Source organism: Dysidea avara, chromosome 5 (assembly GCF_963678975.1).
Source record: "Dysidea avara chromosome 5, odDysAvar1.4, whole genome shotgun sequence".
Classification (NCBI taxonomy): domain Eukaryota; kingdom Metazoa; phylum Porifera; class Demospongiae; order Dictyoceratida; family Dysideidae; genus Dysidea; species Dysidea avara.
The window spans coordinates 12,260,721-12,285,419 of NC_089276.1; the positions used below are offsets into that span (position 1 = coordinate 12,260,721).

Sequence of the window (24,699 nt, forward strand, 5' to 3'; positions counted from 1 at the left end):
GTTTGTAAACTCTAATTGGTTAGCGCCCCGCAGTTGTAGTGTTTTCTCGTAGCTGTGTTCACGAGGATGGGAGTAATTTAGTGCAAGTTAGCATCAAATATAGTGTAATTGAAGGTGGATCATTGTAAGTGCATTGTAATGTCTCGTATAAAGTCTCGTATAAAGTAGACCATATCGTTTATAGCTATTGTGGGAAACTGACAGCCGGGACTATCGTACACATTGGCGTAAGGTCAACCGATCTAGTCCGATCAACGCAAGGTACAGTGGTACAGAATCCACTAGTATTTCAACTACGAGGCACTAATTCACTCAAGACTAAGCGAACATCTAAGTTAAAAGATGCACGGCACACCGGCTTTGGGAGACTGAATGAGACGGCTAACAATCCTGCATTTCCTTACACTGTGCTTTCTTTTTCAACTCAGAAACTAGGTATAGCTCTCGGTATAGCTAGCTACTGCACCTTCAGGTATTCACTCAGATCAAAGTAGATTTTAGTAGCTATTTGCCAGTGTGTATCTGCAGCCTCATCACTGCAGCTTAAAGCTTGCAAGTATGCTTACTGTTACAAAGACCAAAGTCAGGTATATATTATGAAAACATAAACAGTGCCTCCATGTTTTGGTTGGTGTTGATGTGATGTTGACTACGCAGTATATTGTTTATTAACTTGTTAACCACACTGCTGGCCAATTGCAATGGTAGGTGAGCTGGCTTATTGTCACTATCATTAATACCATGCAATCAGTAAACAAACATATTAATCAGTTTCGCTAGCTATATACAGTAAAAGTCATTGGTATGACAAATGGTCAGCATGCAGATGATATGAAGTGATTCTCTTAGATATATTATCTCACCGCAAATACAACATAAACGTTTTTCTTTCAGCAAGACCATTCATGATGTTTTAAGCAATACTTCAGGGAGATGAAAGCAAAAATGACAAACTCTCAATGCCAAAATGGCCATGCACCAAAGGTCAAATATGTGATGGCATCAGCTAGATGGCATTGGGTGGCCTGCAGTTCAAATCCTGGGGTTAAAGGGATTTTTCTTTCTGTCTTTGGCCCATTTTCTGTTTCACCTTAGCTAAGCGTAGTTTTCTATTAAAAAGTCTCCAGTTTTTGTTTATTAGGTAATCCAAAGGCTACAGCACAAGTTGTCAGATCTTCAGTGCTTTATTAAAAGCTTTAATAACAATAATAATAAATAAATTGCACTTTGTATGTGGAAAGTATCACAAAATCCTGATTTTTCAGTTGCTCAATAGGCACTTTCCTAGCTATAGCATTTTAGGGATCAAAATCACCATGGGGCTTTGAAGTGTGGAGGTTTAATTTTGATTCTCCCTGCATTTTACACGTTTTCCAGTCTTCTAGCAGATCCATAGTGGGATAGTAATAAAAATAGTAAATCAACTGAGAGGACTATGAACTACATCATGGCATGTAAGATTATGATTATGTAGTAGTTTCAAGGTATCTAGGTATAGGTAACAGTGGCATAGCTGGAATGGATAGATTTCAGTACAATACTAGTTCATTTATAGTAGATTTCACTGGGATGTATAATCATCACATGTAGCACATAGCCAATTGACATAAGTTAAGCATTTGTAACCAGGGGCGGATCCAGTGTATGGAAAAGGGTGGTCAAAATGAAGTGAGGCACTACGTTGTCTGGTTAGGTAAGGTGAGATCAAAAAAAACCTCACAGCTAGTGATAATAGCTACCCACCTCACCAACTGCGCATTTATCGCTGATGAAGCACATAAAAATCCTTACATAGCTCGCTACACTCTGTTCTAATACTGTGACTGCTTTATTAGAGTGACTGCTCTATTAGAGTATCTCGATCTTGGTATACTAAAAATATTTGGAAGGGGGTCAAGAGCCCTCCACCCTGTATCCACCCCTGCTTGTAACATTTAACCAGTTGAGATTTGCCACTGTAATAAGCATGTATGTTGGCTGTTTTAATAATCTTTGCTGCAGCACAATGGCTCATGAATCAACATCATTACTGGTTAACAAAAGTTCCACTGCCCTACAATATGGCCTGTTGGTGAAGGATCCACTTGGAGAAGGCCAGTCTAATAAGTGTGTATCATTTCACAACATCAGCTATGAGGTATCTCAACAGAGCTGTTTTAAGAAGCTACCACCAAAGACAATACTGGATAATATCAGGTATATACCCTTTGTGTGTAGAAATGTTTGATATCAAATATAATATTATTAGTGGTATTATGAAAACTGGTCTGAATGCAATAATGGGACCAACTGGTAGTGGAAAGACCACGTAAGTTATCAGTACCATGATTTGCTTTATTTTTGTGCAAAAAAAATTCATGATAAAAAATGTTTGTGTGAATATTTTCATATGATTTACAGTGAGCGAAATTTATTTTAAGAAAGTAATTTTCCCTGACACATCTAAACTATCCGTAGTCTCGCAGTTCCCAACCCCAAAAAGGGTTCATTCTCCAAAAATGGTACAAGGGTTCATATTCTTGGGATTGGGCGTGAGGAGACTAGATCTTTTGCAGTACTGGTAGCTACAGATTTAACCACATTCTTTCGTGTTTAATGTGTCTTAGTTGAAAACCAATAGCTACAGTAAAACAATTCAGACAGTCAATGCTTAGAAATTTGGCTAGTATCTCTAAGATATACAGTAGCTAGTATACAAAAAAGATTTTCTGTAAAATATTTCCACGTGAAAAAATCATTTTGCAATGAAATTAAGCAAATTATGGCATACAGTTAAAGTGTAATGCTTCCATCCACAACAAAATTATATTTTAATTTTATGTCTCATAGATTACTGGATATTCTTGCTGGTCACAAGGACAGGAAGGGATTGAGTGGAGTTGTATTAATCAATGGTGAAAACCAGCCGGTTAATTTCAAATGTAAATCAGCCTATGTTGTCCAGGTGAATGTTACAAAACAATACATGGTATCTAGCTATACATAATTCCCGATATATGACACTTCTATACTAAATATTTTCTCATGTCTTTCTGTTAACCATCCATATAGGATGACATTATAATGGGGACACTTTCTGTTAGAGAGAACATTGCCTTCTCTGCTGCTCTGAGGTTACCATCTGTGTACACAAGGACTGATAGAAAGGAAAGAGTGCGGCAAGTTATCGAAGAGCTTGGATTAACTGAAGTAGCTGATAGCAAAGTAATCATAACTGTTAATTTGTTTTCTTACTTCATAAATTATTTATTAGGTTGGAACAGAGTTTATCAGGGGTATTTCAGGAGGAGAAAAGAAACGTACTAGCATTGGAATGGAATTGATCATTGCTCCAGGGATTCTATTCCTAGATGAGCCAACTACTGGACTGGATGCCTCCACGGCCATATCAGTGATAAGATTATTGAAGGAGTAAGTGTTGACTTAAATTAATATACCCTTGCTGTTAGTTAAACTACTTAGTCTCAGTAAACAAGACCGAGTGATCATCATATCCATCCACCAGCCAAGATACTCCATTTATAAACTGTTTGACTCACTAACATTGTTGTCGAAAGGAAATATGGTGTACTATGGAATAGCTGGAGATCATGCTTTACAATACTTTAGTGATAATGGTATAGTTATGTTCTAGATTTATACTTTTACAACATTGATATGTTATAGGTTATGAATGTGAACAACACAACAATCCTGCTGACTTTTTTCTAGATGTTGTGATATCTTGTGAAGCGCAAGAAATGAAGAGTAAGGTTTAAGTAACAGTTTAATGCAGTACTGCCCACCTCTGTTATTACATTACGTTTTCTTTGAAGTTGAATAATTATATATATGCATGACTAATGCGAATTTAAGAACTCACAGAATTTGTGTATGAGAGTGCTTGATATACTGCATAGCTAAGCAATCCAACCTCATCAAATTAAGGTCAAAATTTTAATTCCATATTGATTTCCCTGTAACTCTCAACTCAAGTAGTTAATAGTTTGTACGCAATCGTGTGGATTAAGTACATATCACTTACACCACAGGTGTAATGTATTCACTCAGTGAAAGTGCTGGCCAGAACAAACTCTCTGTGGCCTATACACAAAGTTCACAGTGTCACAAAGTCACTAAAGAATTGGCTGCTATATTGGAGAAAGCACCAAGGGAGGCCAAGAAAGTTTCTCAGTTTGCTAGCAGTTTTCCATGGCAAGTATGTCAACAGAAGGACACCCAGTACATGTATGTTTAAAAAATTTTTTTTGTAGCTTGGAGTTCTTGCTGTGCGTGCTGTAAGAAACCTAGTGAGGAATCCTATTGTCTCCATAGTACAAGTATGTACAAAATTGTGTATAACACAAATCCTTGTTTGTGTACATGCAAACTAAGGCTCATTTTGTTGTGTAGACAATATTGTTGCAATGCAAGAACATCATTTTTTGTTAGGTTCTGAAACATTGCTAAAGTGTGTTTATAACAACACATAACCCCTGAATTACCAGTAGCTATTTTGACATTATGCCATTTAGATGTTAGTGATGCTGATATTATCCACCATTGTGGGCATCATATACTTCCAGCTAAAAGACAACTTTGCTGGATTCCAGAATAGGTCAAGGATGTGTAGTGAGTGTGTGGGTGTGTGTCTGTGTGTGTGTGTGTGTCTGTGTGTGTGTGTGTGTCTGTGTCTGTGTCTATGTGTGTGTCTGTATGTCTGTGTGTGTGTGTGTGTCTGTGTCTGTGTGTGTCTGTGTCTATGTGTGTGTGTGTGTGTGTCTGTGTGTGTGTGTGTCTGTGTGTGTGTGTGTGTGTGTGTGTGTGTGTGTGTGTGTGTGTGTGTGTGTGTGTGTGTGTGTGTGTGTATGTGTGTGTTATGTAGTGTAGTGTAGTGTAGCATGTGTACATGTTGGTATCCATCACATACAGGGTTGGAGCATTCTATTTTATCATCACAAACGTTGTGTTTGGAAGCTTCTCTGCTATCGAGTTGTTTATACGAGAGAGGCCACTATTCATGTATGTTCTAATAAAGTGTTAACGTTAGCTATATTATATTCCTTACATACAGCCACCAAAGTGCCAGAGGATATTACAGAGTGTCAGCATTCTTTTTTACTAAAGTATTTTGTGATCTGCTTCCCATGAGGATTGTACCAGTGATATTGTATTCTGCTATATCATACTGGATGTTGGGTGAGTGAAGATTTCAAGTGAGCAATGTCTACATGTTTGGTATTGTTCATCTCTCTACTAAGGCTTGAAGAAAGAGCTTCTTCATTTTGCCATTTACTCATTGACATTGCTGTTAGCATCTAGTGCTGCATCTGCAACAGCCTTTCTTGTCAGTGCTGGTGTTAGGGTGCTTGCATTGGCGACCATGCTAGTGGCTATGACCTTTATTTTTCAAATGGTATATGCATGCACTATATAGATGTGTGGTATACTTTATTTTATTTTTACAGATATTTGGTGGATTTTTAGTAAACCTGAATACTGTGGTTGTCTGGTTAAGCTGGATACAATACATCAGTATATTCCGTTTCTCTTTAAATGTAAGCTTGAGCCTAAACTTTTTTACAGGTAGCTGCTACATGTTTACTGATTGAATTTTTAACAGGCATTATTTGAGAATGAACTAAAGGGTTCTTACTACTGCAACAGAATCCCTTATGACTTTGCTAACAGAACTATTTATGAGTGGTAAGCTCAACTTGTGTTGTTTTCAATTTTATGCTGGAACCTGTCTATATGATGGTCACTTTATGGACCATAATTTCTTGGTCTTAATAAAAACATGTCCTAAGTCAAATGTGCTCAAACTTTTGCACAAAATGCATGTTTCAGGAACTAATTATCTTGTAACATTTTAATCAGTGACTGCTCTATTAGAGTATTTCACTACAAAGTGACTGTTCTATTAGAGAGTATCAATCTCCATACCTTGAAATATCCACCTAATATGCTAGCATTATGCTGGCATAGCACTTCAGTTTATTATAATGGCATATTTGATGCAGGCCTAATATACAGGGCCTTCCTTAAAGGATGCAACACTGTGTTATTTTATTCAATGGTGCACATAAAAGAATTATTAACAAAATGGCTGTAACGTACATAGGCATCAAACTGTTTTACCACTTTACTTTTGCTGCTGGAAGAACCACATGTATAGTTGTATTAACCAGTTTAATTAATAGATGTGGCCTTTCTATAGAGGTACCTACTAATATAGGTTCCACTGCAATGCTCTGCACAGTAAAGAATTACACACAACATATAATTGTCTTATATTTTTTTCAGTGATGTGAACCGAACTGTTATTGGAGATATCTACCTGACTCACTGGGGTACCTTCGTTACAATATTTGGTACAATGAGATGGGGTTGTTCCTGTATGTTACTATTGTACTCACACTTGCATACATCACCTTGAGGTGTGTGAAGAAAGAAAGATGAACGTAATTATATTATAATCACTGTTTCATTTATTATGAACATTTCACTTACTTTATGTAGTATATTTGTGGTCATGTATCAAGCTATGCATTTGAATGTGATTCTTCTTATGAATAAAGAATGTCCTGATTGTAGTGCTGAAAATGTATGTAGGTTAAGGGTGTAGAGACCATGGTCAAAAGCATCCTGATTCACGTTTCAGTCGCGCGATCCTTTTGAGAGGTTCCTACTTGATATATGTATGTAGTTGGCAACACATGACTGTTTGGTGCTGCTGGTGTAAATCCAGGTTATTTGGCTTCTCAAGATAATATAAGCTTTTGTACCGGATCAGAAGAAAAGCAAAATTAATACTTCAGCATGTGAAGAGTGAGTCCATGTCTTCAAGTGTTAGTATGATGTGCTGGAACTTACCCCACCCCACCTCCCCCACACACACAATACGTGTAGATTCAAAATTTAGAGTATGTAAAACTAGTTGTAGTACAATACTGTGGTCCCTCCATTATCCAAACTCACTGGGCCCTAGATGTATTTGGATACAGATAAACGAAGCCTAAGTGACATTTCATCAAGCCAGATTTCTGGATCAAGACAACCCAGTGAGTCTAGGAAATCACTTCCATGCATTGAACAATTAGCACACAAAAGGGCACAAAGACATATACATGGTTTATTGTAGGACTGGGAGATAATTTAGATAAAAAGATAATCTAGATACCTAAATCACCTATCGTAAAATAGATAATACGAGATAATAGTAAATCTCTGTAATCTAGTGTATATCAACCACAGTCAGATGAAAAACCTTTGGAAAGGTATCAAATTAAATGAGTAAAATTTCTGACTTGACATCAACAAATATGTAAAACTGTGCTTACAATATTACATTATTATCGAGATAATATCGATTATCGAGATAAAATGGTTGTCACTTATGGAGATATAGGTTTTACTATTATTGCATAGCCCTACTTTATAGGGAAAGAGATAGATGATACACGGACACAGACGCATACAGACACACTATATACCAATTTCTTTCCATTCAAACCATCAGAGAATGTTTCATTTGGAAAATAACAAACTATTATGTTTCTAACGGTTTATACTACCAGTATATATTTAAGAGATTGGTCATAATTTGGAACTGGTGGCCATACTAATAAATTCAAATACTCTGTTTGTAGAACACCCCATTAAATTTGCTTGCAGATCAGACTTGCAGTAGATTATAATCTGCCAAATACATTTCAACTGTTTACACATACACGATACTTGATATTAACACACTCGATATTTAAAACTCTAATCCCATACATAGAACATTGTGTTCAGCATAATAAGAGAACCAGTTTTGACCTTTTATCCTTTCACAAGCTTGTGGATCCATCCTATAACATCACCACAGCATTAGAGGAATTACTTACATGTACAGTGAACTTCATATAGATAGCCAGTCATGATGTCAACATCCATGTTTAGCAGAAATCCACATTGGTAAGCAAGCACAACATGTACACTGCACAGAATTGTGTGTAGTGCTGTATACTGTACAATAGTGATAATATGATTGTAGTACTGTATTTTTCTGTGTCACGATAAGTGTTTTAGAAACTGTTGCTACATTGTTAATTGCAAGTTTAACCCATGTTAAACATTGCACCTTCCAAATCCCACCCAATCATTTGACTGGGTGCTTTCTTCCTCCAGAATCTATACCCTGTGTTCAGGCATAGTGGTAGAGGAGAGAAAAAGCAAGGAGTAATATCAACAAGAGTGCTATATGAAATATTTGCAAGGTGGCCACATTGCTGTTATTACAACGATTATATAAATTTTGTAAGTACTGTTATAGCAAGAAATTTATAATTATAAATGTAACACTTTGTTTTAAAAGTTGGAGAGCGACATCAAAGTTTCACAATAAAAAAAATTGTGAGTTAATACAAAGTACCTTACAACACATTAATTTTGTAACAATGGTGTACAGGCTAATATGAAATGTAGTCACTCATACATCATAATAATGAATGAATGCAATAATGAACAGGAGGACAATTGTTGCAATTTTCCCCAGCACTATTATACTAAAGATGTGTACGCTGACAGAAGGTGTGTCAGTACAAACTGCATGTATCACAGCAGTTATTCTATATTTAGTCAACGTAAACTTTGTAAAAAAATTTACACACAGGCACACATCTTTGTAAAGGAAAGTGTAAAAATTATTTACAATACAAATATATAAATTTCTTAAAAAGTTCACTTTCTATCTCTTGAATTTCAAGCAGCACAGAAGAGTGATATAAATTATGACCAATGGAATTAGTATTGATAATGATAGTGACATCTCATCAAACCAGATATCTTTATCAAGATAACCCAGTGAGGCTAGGTAGTCACTTCCATGTACTGTCCGATTGGCATCACTATAAAAGAATAAAATAATGTATCAGTACACGAATATAGTATACATGAATAATACACAGGGGTATGAATAATACACAGGGGATAAGAAACAAACCAGGGACAAAAACCCTTACGACAGCACCTGTGTGCACATGTGTGCACACACACACACACATACAGTATACACTACATGCATGCATGCACACGCGCGCACGCACACACACACACACACACACACACACACACACACACACACACACACACACACACACACACACACACACACTGCACGCATGCACACATACACATGCACACTCACACACAAACACTATTAGAGCTGTGCACCTACAAAATTTTCATCATCAGTTTATTGGTGACGATAATTGGTTAATTGGTACAATTAAATTCCACTATTTAGGCATGGTTTTATAACAGTGAATATCTCTATATTGAGCACATGTGTTTGTGTAATTGACGTTAGCTTAGTATTGAGCTAAGTGAGTTACTAACAAATGCATTATACCAAGACACCAGTCACTGAATTACATTGATTGGAGTTGTTCAGTACTGTCATAGCACTCAAACATTAGTGTGTATTTGAGTGAAACATATGGGAGCCGATTATTGGCTTTTTATTTATCACTGGTTATTGGAGTTTTAGAAATATCCTATCAATTAATCGGTTATTCAGTGAAAGTGAACACACTATACACACACTATACACACACTTACCACCCAAATCCAATCGAGTAATCAGGCAATGTTGCATTTGGAATACGATCACAAAACACAGCATCTTTTAGTTCAGTTTTAAAACATGCCTACAACAATAAATAGGGCACATACAGTACATTAATATATGTACTAAACATGGACTAAGTATTCCATCTTTCCATGAACCATCACTGAATGGAACTGTTGCTATCAGAAATGGTTCATGTTAGAGAGTATCAAATATACACCATATAAATATTATAATATGTATTTGTGACTGTACTTTGTAAATGCTCCTTGGTGGGCTGAACTAATCAAATTATACAAAGGACTCTTTTATTCATAATTTATTTTCAATTGGCACGAAGAATATTACTTGAAGTAAAGCTTACCTGCCTATATTAAAGTTAATACAGGGAGTTTACACTGGCTGCTTATATCGTAAAGTTTACAAGTGTGGGTGCGGACAGACATACAGTAAGAACATACATAGAAATATACACACATATAAAAATGTCAGTAAACCAGCCATGTGCCTGGTTTGACAATTGTGGCAAGCTAATAGCGCAGTCAAATACAGTACTCTAACAGAACAGTTGTTGTGATTAATAGCTACAAGCAGAAGTAATGCACACACAGTGTACCAAACTTAGTAAGTGATCCCTTATCCCTTCACAAGCTTCCTTGCCACAGTGACATCACTACAGTATATAGAGAGTCTTACGTGTAAGGTGAACCTCAATGGATTGACATATTGTATCCACTTGAAATATATACCAATGTCATTCATGTTAAGAAGAAATCCACATGTCACCTATAAGTAAAGAGAACATTGTGAAAGTTGTAACAATAATACTGTAATATTCTATATACGTATGACGTAAGTAACAATTTATTACTTTGCAAAGACTGTTGCCACTTCATAACGGAAGTGAATAAGGTACCATGATAACTGAAGTATTCATTTTGCAAGAACACATCATTAATTATTATTACTATTATCACAAGAAAATTTACTACTACATAGGTAAGTGAAATAATGTGATTAAATACAAGGGGGGATTATGGACCTTCCCAAAATTACTAAGGGCTCTAACTCAAATGCTAGCCTTAAATCATGTCCTGCCATCTGATAACCACATTTGGTAATTGAGTCCTCATTTCACTTTTGGGTTGCACCAGAATTGACACAGTATTGAGCCGATACACACATCAATAAGAATAAGGCTTTGGACAGATTTATGGAACTGGATTTGTCAAAATTCAACTTTGACGCACAAAGCTTTGTGACGACTTTAAAACTTCCTAGTGTCTGTGTGTATAGGTTTCTGATGCTCAAAATATGTCCTGTTTTCGACAGCTTTTTGTGCAGAAGACTAATGTCGTAGTAATAAAAGGTGGAGCAATTTGGGTGCAAGGTGAGTCCATGATGGAGAGCCCAAATCAGATGTTTGGCTTTCACTTGTCTTCTTACTCTCCCAATCTCCCAAATGAGGACCGAGACTAGGCAGCACTTCATGGCTTCCCCTGCTTACTAAACATCACTCCAACAAAGCTATGGTCATTGAATGGCACATAACCTCCACTCGTGGCTTTCACAGGGTCTCAGAGAAGCTGCTGTAGAAACCAGACTTGAAGACAGATACAGTAGAATATGGTATTAGGCCGGCAATCCATATGTGGTAAACACGTGAGTGTGCGTGGATGTCAAGCTATCTCATATCTAGTCACATATATGCAACAACAGAAAATTATTTTGATCCAAGTAACTTTAAATATTTTCTGCTATAAAAATGCAATAATAACTTTGTCTTACTTACTAAATGTGCATGGATAAGAATTGTTTATGGTATTAAAAACTATAAAAATTTTCATTAATTAAGGGATCCTATAATCCAATATATGATCCAAAACATTTCAATGTCCAACACTAGGGGTAACTGGATCTGAGAAACCAGTTCATGACAGCAGAATTGATTTATCATCTTTCCATGAATACGCTATATGATAACATTGTTCCTCGGTTATCCGAGCACCTAGACCATCCAATAGCCAAACATATGATTGCTTTAATTAGAGTATTTCATTGCTAGTGTTACTGTGTGTTGCACTAGAGCTAATTGAATGGAGCTCCGTATTAAACACTATGATAATAGTAGGAATCCCTCCCCCCTCTCACAAATTTAGGATACCTGCCTAAACATTGCTGTTAAAAACCATCATAGAAAAGATAATTGATGTCAAATATTATACCGTATGGTAGTACTGTGTATTAGGATCATGGAGGTTTGGTTTTTTGGCATAATGCAACCATTCCCATTGATACATAGGCTGGAGGCTGACCCTAGATATACGAATCAGCTAGCAGTCTAAACTAACAAGTATTATTGCTTTAAATAAAATAGGGATCCAAGCAAGAAAAGGTAATCATGGTATTACAACATACGTAGCTCAGTGGGAAAATCCTTACTTTGGCATGGAACAAAATAATAATTCATCAATATAGGGATATTCCCACAACCTATGTTGTATCATCATTCATATCTCTTATTACACTATTTGTTATTACTTGGATCCCTAAAATTAAAATATGGGCTTTAACAAATTTACTCATCTGAGCACTGTAGTAACAAAAGTAGTCAGATAACTGAGGACCGATTGTATTATGCATACAAGATACCGTATAGAGAAATTTTTTTGTGAAATTAAAATTTTCGTGGATTGCTAACAAACTTTTGTGGTTGAGACATCGATTTCCATACAACTTGAGCTACACACTTACCATGTGGAAAGCAAATGTTCCAATGGTAAGCCCAGCAACAGCAGTGAAATTATCCTGGCTAGCAGCATTGCTCAACACTATGGTGGAACCAGCCAGGCAAGTCAATACCAGTGTAGTCACATAGATCATGAACTTGGAAAGTACATTCTTAAAACCTTTGAAAAACCAAGAAGGAAAGAGCTAAGACATATGTCGTATACTACATAAATGAAAATACATAAACTTTAGGTTGTAAGTACATACAATAGCATACCAATCATCCAATATGATATTATTGCAAATGCAATAGGAGCAACGATTCGTGGTGGGATTACATCCAAACAAAAATAACAGATAAGGTACAGGGAGGTCCTGTAGTATCCCCTAGCAACATGGTGTCTATAGAATGATGACATGATTATAAGCTTATATTTGTGAGTGCTTACATGAAAATGAGTTTGTCTCGTTTAACCCACAATGCTTGTGATAGACCACTGAATAGCATTATTAGGGCAATGTAGTAGAAGGCTCCGACTCTAGATGAAGAGAGAAAGTGGTGTGATTAAATAGGATGACACAACCACATGGTTATCACACATTCTACACACACACTTTACACACACGCACGCACGCACGCACGCACGCACGCACGCACGCACGCACGCACGCACGCACGCACGCACGCACACACACACACACACTTGTTCTGAAATCCAGTATAATCATCATCCACTTGATAATAAAATATTCCCATTGCAAGGGCAATAGCACTTAACACAATTGTCTATAACACAGCACAATAAGCATATCAAACAACAACGGCACATACAAACATATCATGTACCATCATGTCATATCACACTGTCCTATTATGTGGATAATGAGTTTAACTAAGGATACAGTTCATTTAAACAAAACTGTTCTTTAGAATAATTTCTCTGTAAAACGTGTGTGTGTGTTTTATTAGAATATATTTAGGAAGAAGCTAGTGTTGTTTTCAAACTACTATATATATATGATGGCGATTTTCTCAGTGATGATAAAAGGGGATAGCTAGTTTACAGATAAGCTATACTAATCTTTAGGATTTAAAATGAACATGTAATACATGTAGTTAATTCACTAGAGGTGCCAATATCTTATGGCATAACTATAAACACAAACATACTATACAGTAAACTATACAGTAAACTATACAGTAAACTATACAGTAAACTATACAGTAAACTATACAGTAAACTCAACTTACGTGCATTAAAGTCTTCACAGGGTTTCTATACAGCTTCTTGATGTAGTAGATTATCATAACATTAAGCTAAAGCAACGATAACCGCAAAACGTACAGCAACATGAAAACATATCTTTACTTAAAATGTATGTGTGTGTGTGTGTGTGTATGTGTATGCTGTGTAGGTAGGTGTGTTCATATAGTGTGGGTACAATACAATACGTTGTCAGATAACTTCCTTACCTGCCAAAATGGATTGGTAGCAAATTGTGGAATCTTCATCTGGTTGGTTCCAGCTTTACCTACCATTGTGGCAAGCTCTCTGTCAAGCTCCTGATGATGTGCAGAATTGTTATAGGCTGTGACAAGTGTACTGTCTTGTAGGGAAGAGGTAGCTACAAGGGTGAAGAAATTATTATTAAATTTATTCTAAAACAATACATTAGCTCATATCACCACACATACCCATACTGCTTACCACTGTCTCCTGGAGAATCAACTTGGTGTATCACATTAAGAAAGAAATCAGCTGGGTTGTCATATCTTTCACATTCATATCCTATGAACACACATAACTTTGTATTACACATGGTCACATCAGAGCATGTTGGAAATCATTCATCCCTTACCACACTGAATACACATGTTAAAGAACATTTTCCGCAGCCATTTTAATGAAACATTAAAACAAGAATATTATAGTTTTAAGACACAACTACCTACCTATGTCCCTGAAGTGACCTACAGCCATCTCTCCAGCTGGACCATGGTAGACTACCCGTCCCCTTGACAACAGTGTTAGTGTGTTGAACAAGTTGTACATGGAGTATTGAGCCCGACGTAGTGACGTGACCACAACACGATCTCTACTAACACTGGAACACAATATACATATGCAATATATATGTACAGTGTAAAATATTTTTATATGCATAAACCTGGGAAGCATTGTAATGTATGCAAGTAGTGTCTTGCATATTATAATGTATACACACTATAATCCAACAACTGAATGTGTTACTGTATAATACTCTCAATAGCAGTTTGATGTATTATATTGATATACGTCAAGCGATTAGCCAATAGAATTAGTATTACACTTGTTTGTCAAGGTCCCTTGACAAAAATCTATAATAGTAATTTGATTGGCTAGAATAGTGTGGTGTGTTTCTATTAGAAGTAAATGTCCGACTTGACAACTATTGTTACCATAGTGATAAATGCCCCAAGGTATAACACAATAAGGTTGCTTAGCAACGGTTGCTAGGTAACCGTTGCTAAGGCAAAACTCATTTTGAGACCATAGCAACGGTTGCCAGGCAACGGTTGCTAAGTGTGATCGGTCTTTTGCAGTGGTTATTTTTGAATTTCTTTTGCCTAGTAACAGTTGCTATGGTTGTCAGATTAATTTGCAATAGGACAGATGGCTGTGGTATTCGGGATTAATAGTTCTCACATTGTAAACAGGAAGGAAATAGTGCTCGGCTTCGCCTCGCACTATTTTACTCCTTCCTGTTTACAATGCTCGCACTATTAATGCCGAATACCACAGCCATCCGTCCTATTACATATACTAATCCAACAAGTGAATGTGTTACAGTATAATACTCTCAATAGCACCTTGACGTATTATTTTGAAATACATCAAGCGATTAGCCAATAGAATTAGTATTACACTTGTTTGTCAAGGTCCCATGACAAATACCTGTAATACTAATTTGATTGGCTAAAATAGTGTGGTGTGTTTCTATTAGAAGTAAATGTCCGACTTGACAACTAGTGTTACCAAACTAGTGTTACCATAGTGATAGATGCCCCACGGCATAGCAACAATGCGGTTGCTTAGCAACAGTTGGTAAGTAACCGTTGCTGAGGTAAATGTCACTTAGAGACCATAGCAACGGTTGCTAGGCAACGGTTTCTAAGTGTGATTGGTCTTTTGCAGTAGTTATTTTTGAATTTCCGTTGCCTAGTAACAGTTGCTATGGTTGTCGGATTAATTTGCAATAGGACAGATGGCTGTGGTATTCGGGATTAATAGTTCTCGCATTGTAAACAGGAAGGAAATAGTGCTTGGCTTCGCCTCACACTATTTTACTTCTACAATGCTCGCACTATTAATCCCGAATACCACAGCCATCCATCCTATTACATATACTAATATTAGTACTTAAGCAGTATTTATTGCTAAGTGGCTTGACTTGAATTGTACTGTACTTAACATCTTATCACAAATACAGAACCACAATCACAACTGACTTCTTTAGTGTTCTCACTATTGCTATAGAGCTGGGCTCGTCTAGCCCATCTGTGGGCTCATCCAGGAATAGAATTCCATCAGAAATGACCAACTCCATTCCAATGTTAGTTCGTTTCCTGTCCTCTGCAGAAACACCCTTGATAAATACTTCACCAACCTGTAAGTAAATGGAAAATGTGCTTGTACGCAACCAGTATGTGACCATGATGAGAAGGTCCCAAACATAGCTAAGGTGTACTTCATGGCTTCATTAATAAGACAACCTCAATACAGTGACCATGTCGAGTAGGTCCCAAACACAGCTATAGTGTTCATATTTCATGACTTCATTAAAGTTGGAAATAACATTATTGCAGCTACGCTTTGTTTGTTGGTCCCAAACAGGGCAGTACCATTAATGAAGAATATGAACTACACTCGGAACAAGATGTATCACAGGGGACCTCCTTAGCAGGATAGTGATTGACAAAAAGTGATGGCAAACCTTTCTGTCAGCCACATGAGTCAGTTCAAGCTCTTCAATCACATTATCCACCTTCTGGCTCCTCTCCTCCTCTTTACAAGACAACCTCAGAGCAGCAGAATATGATAAGTTCTCTCTAACTGTGAGTGAGCCTGTCAGTACATCCAACTACATGAAGTAAAATTACGGTGAGAAAACAAAGTATAAATGTAATATTAAATTGTAACTAAAGAATACATAAAACAGCTGAGAATACCATTTTCCTACAGTACTTGTGCAGAATACAAACCTGGACCACGTAGGTTGATGAGTAGGAATAGTCTTGAGGTTGGAGGAAGTCGTTGATCAGAATGTTTCCAGTCAGACCCTTCCTAACTCTGTGATCAGCAAGAATATCCAGTAACCTGTTGTAGTGTATCATTACGTATGTAAAGAGAGTGAAATGAGTATCTTATCAAGCTGATAACATGAACACCCAAAATTTTACGACTTGTTTAATCCAGACACTTAAACAAGGTTTCAATTTAAGTGTAAGTACACTTTCCAAGTGTCCAGGTTATGTATGCATTTATGTGTACTGTGTTTACTTATTGTACAGTGTACATATGATAACCGACTCACAATGTCTTTCCACTACCAGTTGGTCCCATGATGACATTCAGACCAGTCCTCATAATACCACTATACATACAAATATATAATCTTATGCACATATTAGCCACATTATATAGCAACCACATTGTATACATACGTACTTAGAAAGAGAGCTTATAAAAATAAATTTAAACATATACAATGAAGCCTGTCTAATGAGACTACCGTATAAGGCTACTAGCTCTCTAAAGTGACCACTGAAAAATCCTTTATTCACTTTGGTTCAAACATGACTGGATACTGAAACTATCCTAACTGACAACAGTATACCTATGTCATAATACACTTACCTAACGTTATACATTATTGTCCTTGGAGGTTGTTTCTTACATTTCTTCAATTCAACAACTTCATAGCTGACATTATGGAAGGCTACACTGCCAGTACCACCAGCCATCATGCTTTTGTTACTAACAGAGTCACTGGGTAACAGTGTTACATTAAAGAGACCACGCTGGGTTCTGTATTGCTGCAGTCTGCCATCATCCTTGTTTAACAGGGTGGCCCTTGAACCAGCCTCACAATTGTCATCATCCGCCATGTTGTTTGGTGCTGCAGAGGTATATAACAAAGTCAGCCACTCATGTTAACTGTTCACTAACAAGGAACCTCATCATCTACAGAGAAACTATACCAAAAGGACATCTTGAAATCAATGAACATTTTGATGGTCAGGACTGACACACTTGCCAATGGTCTTGGTACACATTTAGACCCCTGAAATCAGGATGGTTTCAACCAAGGTGTATAAAGCAGTGTTTCACATTCCACCAAATGCCTATAAGAGCATCCGTAGGACTAAGATGGTCTGATTTCAGAAGGAGGAGGGGTAATATACATATGAGGACTTTGGAGAGGTTTTCTGGTTATTTAGCCGTCAACATTTCAAATTGCTCTATTCTGTTTAAGTTTTGCTCTTCACGTGTGTGTGTGTGTGTGTGCGTACGTGCGCGTGTGTGCACACGTGCATGTGAGTATATGCATACATGCATGTGTGTGCACATGGGAAGCACACGCATATGGACATATGTGTGTATGTGCATCATGTGTGTACTGTATAGCGTACACACATTAAGTGTAGTGTGTTTACTATAAAGATGTTGCACCAAATGTAGTGCACAGATGGCAGAGTGTGTGTAAGTGGCTTTCCGCTTGTATTGTAACCCAAGAGAGTTATGAATCCTGTGCCAAAGCCTTTTCATACATATATGGTAACACTTGTTGCTGAACATACAAGAGAGAATGTGCACACAGTACACAAATAGCCTCTTGTAGCTGATGTAGTTACAGTCAGATCAATGTAACAAAACAACAGGTCACCTACAAAGTACTCAAGTCAGAACTAGTGCTCCACAGGAAGATGTACTATGTCTCATGGGTGAAGGTGTGGGCACCTGAAGTTACAGAAAATAAGTTTTTATGTTGTTTTGTAGTCTTACTGTAAATAAATCCTTGAAATACCAGATTCAATGCTTTGCACTTAAGTCTTTATGATTCTAGCCACAGTACACAACACAGAGTACAATTACAATGAACCCATTTAATATCCTCAGCCTCACATAAAGTTTGCTTATTAGGTAGTTAGTATCCAATAACAAACACAACAGGTAGTTAGTATCCAATAACAAACACAACAGGATGTGTATGGTCAGGGATTCAGGGACCATTGTAAATTATAATATGATCCAATTTCATTCTCAACATTTTTACAATAGGAAAAACAGAACTATAGGGAGTCTTCCCTCACAGCATTACTTGTTCTGATATGTAATTTGGCAAAATTTTATTCGAAACACATCTGCTACACCTAGCAGCACATGACCACACTACAAATAATGTAATCATGCGTGAATATGTGATACATTAGGAGTCCCATAAGCACAGTATATCGGGGTCCTAGCACTACCAGTAACAGAATTGCAGCATCTCAGTCAACTACATAGTAATTATTTCAGAGCCACATGCAGATAAAGGTTATCATCTTAACTGATGGTGTGATACCATTTCACCAGTAGCTTCATCACCTGGTCGATTGAATGATACAAAAAATGTGGAGTCACCAGAGTGTGCTCCATTGTCACCCTTGTTGTTGCTCTTAGTGTTGGCCGGTGACACTTTACGTGTGTCAGATCCATACTGGACACTGCCCCCACCATGGTCAAGTAGATGAAGCTTCTCCTCACGATCGTCTGTCATATTTTAAATGCTAAATAAGCAAGAAACACTCTCTTAAGTAAACATTCAATTCATTTCCCTTACTTCACGCTAGTTTTCAAATTTATAGCACTGCTAAGTGTGTTTCCAAACAGAAACAAAGGAGATGAAAGTTCCATCACTGGTTAAGAATTGCAATATTCTTTGGCCCTTTGGCACTTATTGTCATTAAATTAGCCATCACAAGAAGTTACTATATAAAATGGTTTCTAACAGGCTGCAATGCCAACCATAATTTCCTATCAGCCAATGATTTCCCCCAAAGTACACATTATGAATATAGCTTACTAAGATAAGACTCACATTGTATCAGACAACATAATTTGAAGAACCCTATGCTACTACTAAGCAAGTACACACACCACACTAACAATCTATTGAAATGAAGAAGAGGCTTATACGAGTATAAGCCTATATGTGATTGCTTCACAGGAACTTATCATCAGGCTTCAGGCATTCATCCTGTAGGAAGTGTACCATCAGTTATAATAGCAATGTAACATTATCAGTATAGTATTGAACCAGAATAGCTTTACAAGGTGGAGGCTGACTGTCAAACCATTAACCAGATTACCAGCAAGCAACACGTCTATAAACAGCTGACGTATGAAATGCATGTCCATCGTGGTATCTGCTGTACCAGTTAAGTTAACTGTTAGACCATGATTGTGGTTGAGAGGTCTCTTAAACTATCACACCTTCTTATGTCAATGGTAGTGTATTTCAATTTGCGAAATGCCAACTGTCATAACTGATGAAAAAGAGATCTAGCAGTACATGCCTCTGAAATATCCACAATTAAAGTATCAAACACTCATGAAATTGGTTATTACTACTTATCCTTCACTGCACCTAGGCAGTACTATTTTGGATACAACATCTAGCCCAAAACGCCTTCAATGTGATCCAGAACATTTCTACAATTCATTAATTAATGTGATGGGAACCGCATGGTGATGTCACTTTTAAAGAACATGAGGTTGCCTGCAAGCATCCTGAAATTATGTGAGCACACACGTAAGTTATACAGACAGAGCTGCATGTAGCTACGGTAAGACAACTACAGTATCATGTATACCTATACCTAATTAGCAATAGCATTAAGATAAGTAACAGATGTAGTAACCAACATTATACCACCCAGCATGTTTGAAATGGTTAAAGTACACAGCGAAGCTATCTCATACAGGTACAATCTATCTCTATGATGCCAGTAATATTTGTTATTACACAGTAGTACCTGCTCTATCATGCAGGTTGCAAATCTCTATTATTTGTTTCAGCAGTAGTGAGTCTATACAAAGTATCATGGATTGTACTCTGATGTATAGAGTTTTGTACGCCAGTGCACACCTATAATGCTAAAACATTAGTACAGGTGCAGATATATATTCTAAGTGTGTAGCAAAGAACTATAAACACAAAGTACACAACTTTGTGTAAAAAGTAACATATTCTAATACAAAACATGGAACAAACAAATGGATGAACATGTCTGAAATTTACCTGTCCTAGCAACTTCTACTCACAAATGTGTTCTATGAGTCTCTATAGGAATGTTGTAAGGCAGTCCTTGCCAGTACTGAAGAGCATAAAAGTTAGTCAATAAAAACTTGTGCATAAAATGGGTACATAGAAAACAACAAGTTTCAACCTTGGGTTGGTTAATGCACAAAACACTAAAGTTGTTTTCCTGTGGTTTTGACAAGGAGGTAGCTCCTTTGTAGAGAGTCTTCCCTATACCAATGCTTTCAACATGCTGTAAAGAATGAACAAAGCCTACATTGACTTGCAGCAACAATATTAATGTGAGCTGCCACATGATGCACGCATCATCTGCAGATAAGTGGTTTGGATGCCAAAAACTATGAGCTAAATGTTGAGCTTTAAAAACATGTGTATAAAAGGTATGGGTAAAAACAAAAAAAAGTGACACTAGCTGGATTCAATCCTCCCATGCAAAGCAAGCTCTCTACCACTTGAACAGGTTGGGCTGTGGTTTACAGTGGAATGTAGCTCAAGGTTTTCTCTACATCATTGCCTTCAACGTGATTAGTGTAATAATGGAAGAATGGAAGCATGTAGACGCTCGTGATAACATGTACAATAGTTGTATGATGACGCACTATTCCTAAGAGTGTACACATACACAGAGACTGGCAAGTAAGTAGTGTGATGGACAGACAGACAGTTTTCTGCTTTAATCTAGATAGATTGCCAAGCAATCAAGGTACACTTTGTAGATAAAATATCTTCATAACGGCCACAAATGATTTTATTAGGTTTATAGCAGTGGCTATATACCCTTTGTACTTGTTATAATGCAACTATTATTTGTAATCCCCAGTACAGGCTAAACAGGGGAAATAAGAGGAATTGATGGACAAATTTTCCCCTCTCCCTGGTGTTTTACTCCACATTTAAAAGGAATCATATTGGAAGATATAGAGCATTGTTATAATAAAGCTAATATCCAGTGTTGGGCAAGTTACTTTTTAAAAGTAACTAGTTACATATTACATATTACTTACAACTGAACTATTTAGTTACAGTTACATATTACCCATAAAATAAAGTAACTATAATAATATTACATATTATATTACTTTGTGTCCGCAGCCTTAAGCTGTCACGTGTGAAACTACCACCTTATCACGTGACATGATTGTGTTGTTGGACAATGTGCAAATCTTGGTTTTAAGTAAGAAGCTGGTGAATAAGCTTCATTCAGTAGGCTTCGTTACTTCGTTGTGGCTAGACGTTACTCAGAGGATAACTAACGAAATTAGTAACTTCGTTACTTGTAGTAATAATATTATGTAATATTAGACTCGTTACAGTAACTATATTACTTAGGTAACGCATTACATTTGTAAGTAAAGTAACTTGCGTTATATTACCTGTTTTTACAGCGTATTTCGTTATAATACTTAGGTACCACAAAAGTAATAATATTACGTAACGCGTTACTTATGTAACGCGTTACTCCCAACACTACTAATATCTATATAATGTAGGGAGATACACAACATACTTAGGTATAGGCATTCCAGTATCTGAGATTTTTTTAATAAAACAATTCTCCGTATATTCCCCAATAGAACCCAGCACAAAATAACAACGCATGTAACTTGGGATTGGTAAGCTCCAAAACTGCCATGGGATTTTCCCACACACTGATTATCACAGAAACCTTAGTTTTACCATGTGTGTTATGTTTTGTGTCATTTTGTAATCTTTTAAAGCCTTGTAATGTATGCAGAATACTTTGAAACTTTTAAGAACGTACTGTCGGGTGGAAAGTATTTACTGGTGCTTACTTTAAAGTGTGTAGTTACTTTGCTCGGGTTAGTGATTATCAGCTACACAGCAATTTCTGATGGTTGTGTATAAACCACTTCAAAGTTGGCATAACAATGCCATAATTGAAACCATAACTCCACCTTAGGGTATTGTTGTACCATTGTGACCAGTGTTGGGAGTAACGCGCTACTTATGTAACGCGTTACGTAATATTATTACTTTTGTGGTAAATAAGTAATACACGAAATACGCTATAAAAACAGGTAATATAACTCAAGTTACTTTACTCACAAACGTAATGCGTTACCTAAGTAATATAGTTACTGTAACGAATCTAATATTACGTAATATTATTACTACAAGTGCCGAAGTTACTAATCTCGTTAGTAATCCACTGAGTAACGCCTAGCCACAACAAAGTAATGAAGCCTACTGAATGAAGCTTATTCACCAACTTCTTACTTATAACCAAGATTTGTACATTGTCCAACAACGCAATCATGTCACGTGATAAGGTGGTAGTTTCACACGTGACAGCTTAAGGCTGTGGACACAAAGTAATATAATATGTAATATTATTATAGTTACTTTATTTTATGGGTAATATGTAACTAAATAGATCAGTTGCAAGTAATATGTAATTAATTACTTTTAAAAAGTAACTTGCCCAACACTGATTGTGACACCTTCAGCTTAGTTGTTTACCTTTATAAGTTGTTAACTTAATTGAGAATTGAGATAGCCATTTGCCTATGGGTATACACCATTGTTTACAATGTGAAACATATTTGCTCACCGCAGAGCATAGCTACAAAGATCACTGAGATCCAATAAACCCTGAAGTTACTCTCATTATATGTACAAACTTGCAGCTAGAAGCAACTGCAGTTTCAAGACAGTCCAGGTTGCTAGAAGGCTTCCTAATTCAATTGTGCCATTTTTACCTTTAAAATGTACCAGATAACATTTTCAGTTTAAAGCACTGTCCATGCCAAAGTAGCTAATTCCAACCCAACAAACTATGAGTTGGTAATCAACATTATCTATTGAGCATATAAAAAGTCTATATTAGATTCGACTGGAATGCCTAACTTAGGGATGGTTCCTGCAATAGAAAGCTCAATGCTTTTTCCCTCACGTTTCCCATAAAACATCGTGAAACCCAAAGCCGTAGCAATTTTTTCTACGAGACAAGGGGGTGGCACTCCAATATATCCTGTACTCCGACCTTCATCCTCGGTCAAAGTGGTCAAACTCGAAAAATAAGTCTTGACTTTTGCTTTTACTAAAATTTTCGCTTGACCAAAATTCTGTATAGACCTATTTTAGTAAAATTACGTTCACGTTGCTATTTTAAAAGTATCGATCGTGGTATACACTTTACAAATCGCACTTGTCCTTTGACTAGCTGCAAAATTCTAGCTTGACTTTCTGACTTTGACCGAGGACGAAGATCGGAGTACAGGATATATTGGAGTGCCACACCCTTGCAAGACCACACCCGAGATCACACAGCCCTCGCCTAGACAAATCTCCAGTAGTGTGAATTTTATTCTTGAAGTTGCTAATGCACCTATCAATGTTAAGCCCCACTACCCCCCTCCCGGGCTTACTAGGGGATTTTGACCTGAAACTCTGCCCCACTAGTGGGGCATTTGACCGCTCGAAATTTTAGGCGTTTGTTTTAACTTGCAAGCTAAAGGAATTGACCTGTTTCCTAAAGTACCTTACAGCCATACTACATGGAGATTTGACCACTAGTCGTTCCCCAATGGGTGGAGAATTTGATTTTTCAAAAAGTCAAATCCCCACCATTTCCCCCACTACGCCCGGGAGGGGGTAGGTGGGGGATAACATTGATAGGTGCATAAGCTTCACGTATAGTTTAGTCAACCCTGGGGGAGGGGACCAGTGAACGAATGCACATTCACCTGAGAGATCAGCTCGGCTCAGCTAGCTGCAACTGAATATCGTTTTCTTGGATGGTTTTCGGGGTCGGTATGGCTGCGCTTTTCGACACTCACTGCTAGATAATTTGTGCCACATCGTTCACAATTCGGTATGCATACTGAGACTACACAGTCATAGATCGTTTCAACGCTGCGCAAAACACTCTTGGTCAGTACCATGGAGTTTATACCTCCGGTTTCGTTCACCATACTACACGCAAGATCACATTTTATTCACTAACTTACAAAGGTCAGAGAGGTAGCGGAATGGTCCCTGAAGACTCAACTTATACAGCTTCG

At 37.0% G+C, this 24,699-nt stretch overlaps 2 protein-coding genes across 6 annotated transcripts; one reads left to right on the forward strand and one right to left on the reverse strand.

The window, feature by feature from the left end:
• LOC136257047 (broad substrate specificity ATP-binding cassette transporter ABCG2-like) lies at positions 1 to 6,564 on the forward strand. Of its 2 annotated transcripts, none has more exons than XM_066050163.1 (17): positions 1 to 124; positions 2,002 to 2,196; positions 2,249 to 2,308; positions 2,830 to 2,944; positions 3,052 to 3,204; positions 3,254 to 3,411; positions 3,463 to 3,617; positions 3,667 to 3,747; positions 4,032 to 4,198; positions 4,254 to 4,319; positions 4,515 to 4,597; positions 4,912 to 5,001; positions 5,054 to 5,178; positions 5,241 to 5,395; positions 5,448 to 5,537; positions 5,603 to 5,685; positions 6,286 to 6,564. In XM_066050163.1, the coding sequence occupies exons 2-17, from the start codon at positions 2,006 to 2,008 to the stop codon at positions 6,416 to 6,418; spliced, it is 1,905 nt and encodes a 634-aa protein (XP_065906235.1). In that variant the 5' UTR covers positions 1 to 124; positions 2,002 to 2,005; the 3' UTR covers positions 6,419 to 6,564. The 2 variants fall into 2 exon arrangements, with proteins under 2 accessions (XP_065906235.1, XP_065906236.1); XM_066050164.1 differs by having other exon boundaries at positions 5 to 86.
• A 1,936-nt stretch (positions 6,565 to 8,500) lies between these two features.
• LOC136257028 (broad substrate specificity ATP-binding cassette transporter ABCG2-like) lies at positions 8,501 to 24,699 on the reverse strand. 4 transcript variants are annotated; one of them, XM_066050124.1, is made up of 19 exons: positions 24,646 to 24,673; positions 19,451 to 20,142; positions 18,958 to 19,139; positions 17,224 to 17,485; positions 16,901 to 16,960; positions 16,569 to 16,683; positions 16,301 to 16,447; positions 15,816 to 15,973; positions 14,280 to 14,431; positions 14,035 to 14,115; positions 13,800 to 13,951; positions 13,578 to 13,643; positions 13,030 to 13,112; positions 12,775 to 12,864; positions 12,603 to 12,727; positions 12,350 to 12,504; positions 10,292 to 10,381; positions 9,586 to 9,674; positions 8,501 to 8,873 (listed from the first exon to the last, which is right to left on the reverse strand). In XM_066050124.1, the coding sequence occupies exons 3-19, from the start codon at positions 19,127 to 19,129 to the stop codon at positions 8,714 to 8,716; spliced, it is 2,157 nt and encodes a 718-aa protein (XP_065906196.1). In that variant the 5' UTR covers positions 19,130 to 19,139; positions 19,451 to 20,142; positions 24,646 to 24,673; the 3' UTR covers positions 8,501 to 8,713. The 4 variants fall into 4 exon arrangements, with proteins under 4 accessions (XP_065906196.1, XP_065906197.1, XP_065906198.1 ...); XM_066050125.1 differs by having other exon boundaries at positions 19,193 to 20,142; XM_066050126.1 differs by lacking the exons at positions 18,958 to 19,139; positions 19,451 to 20,142 and having other exon boundaries at positions 8,504 to 8,873; positions 24,642 to 24,699.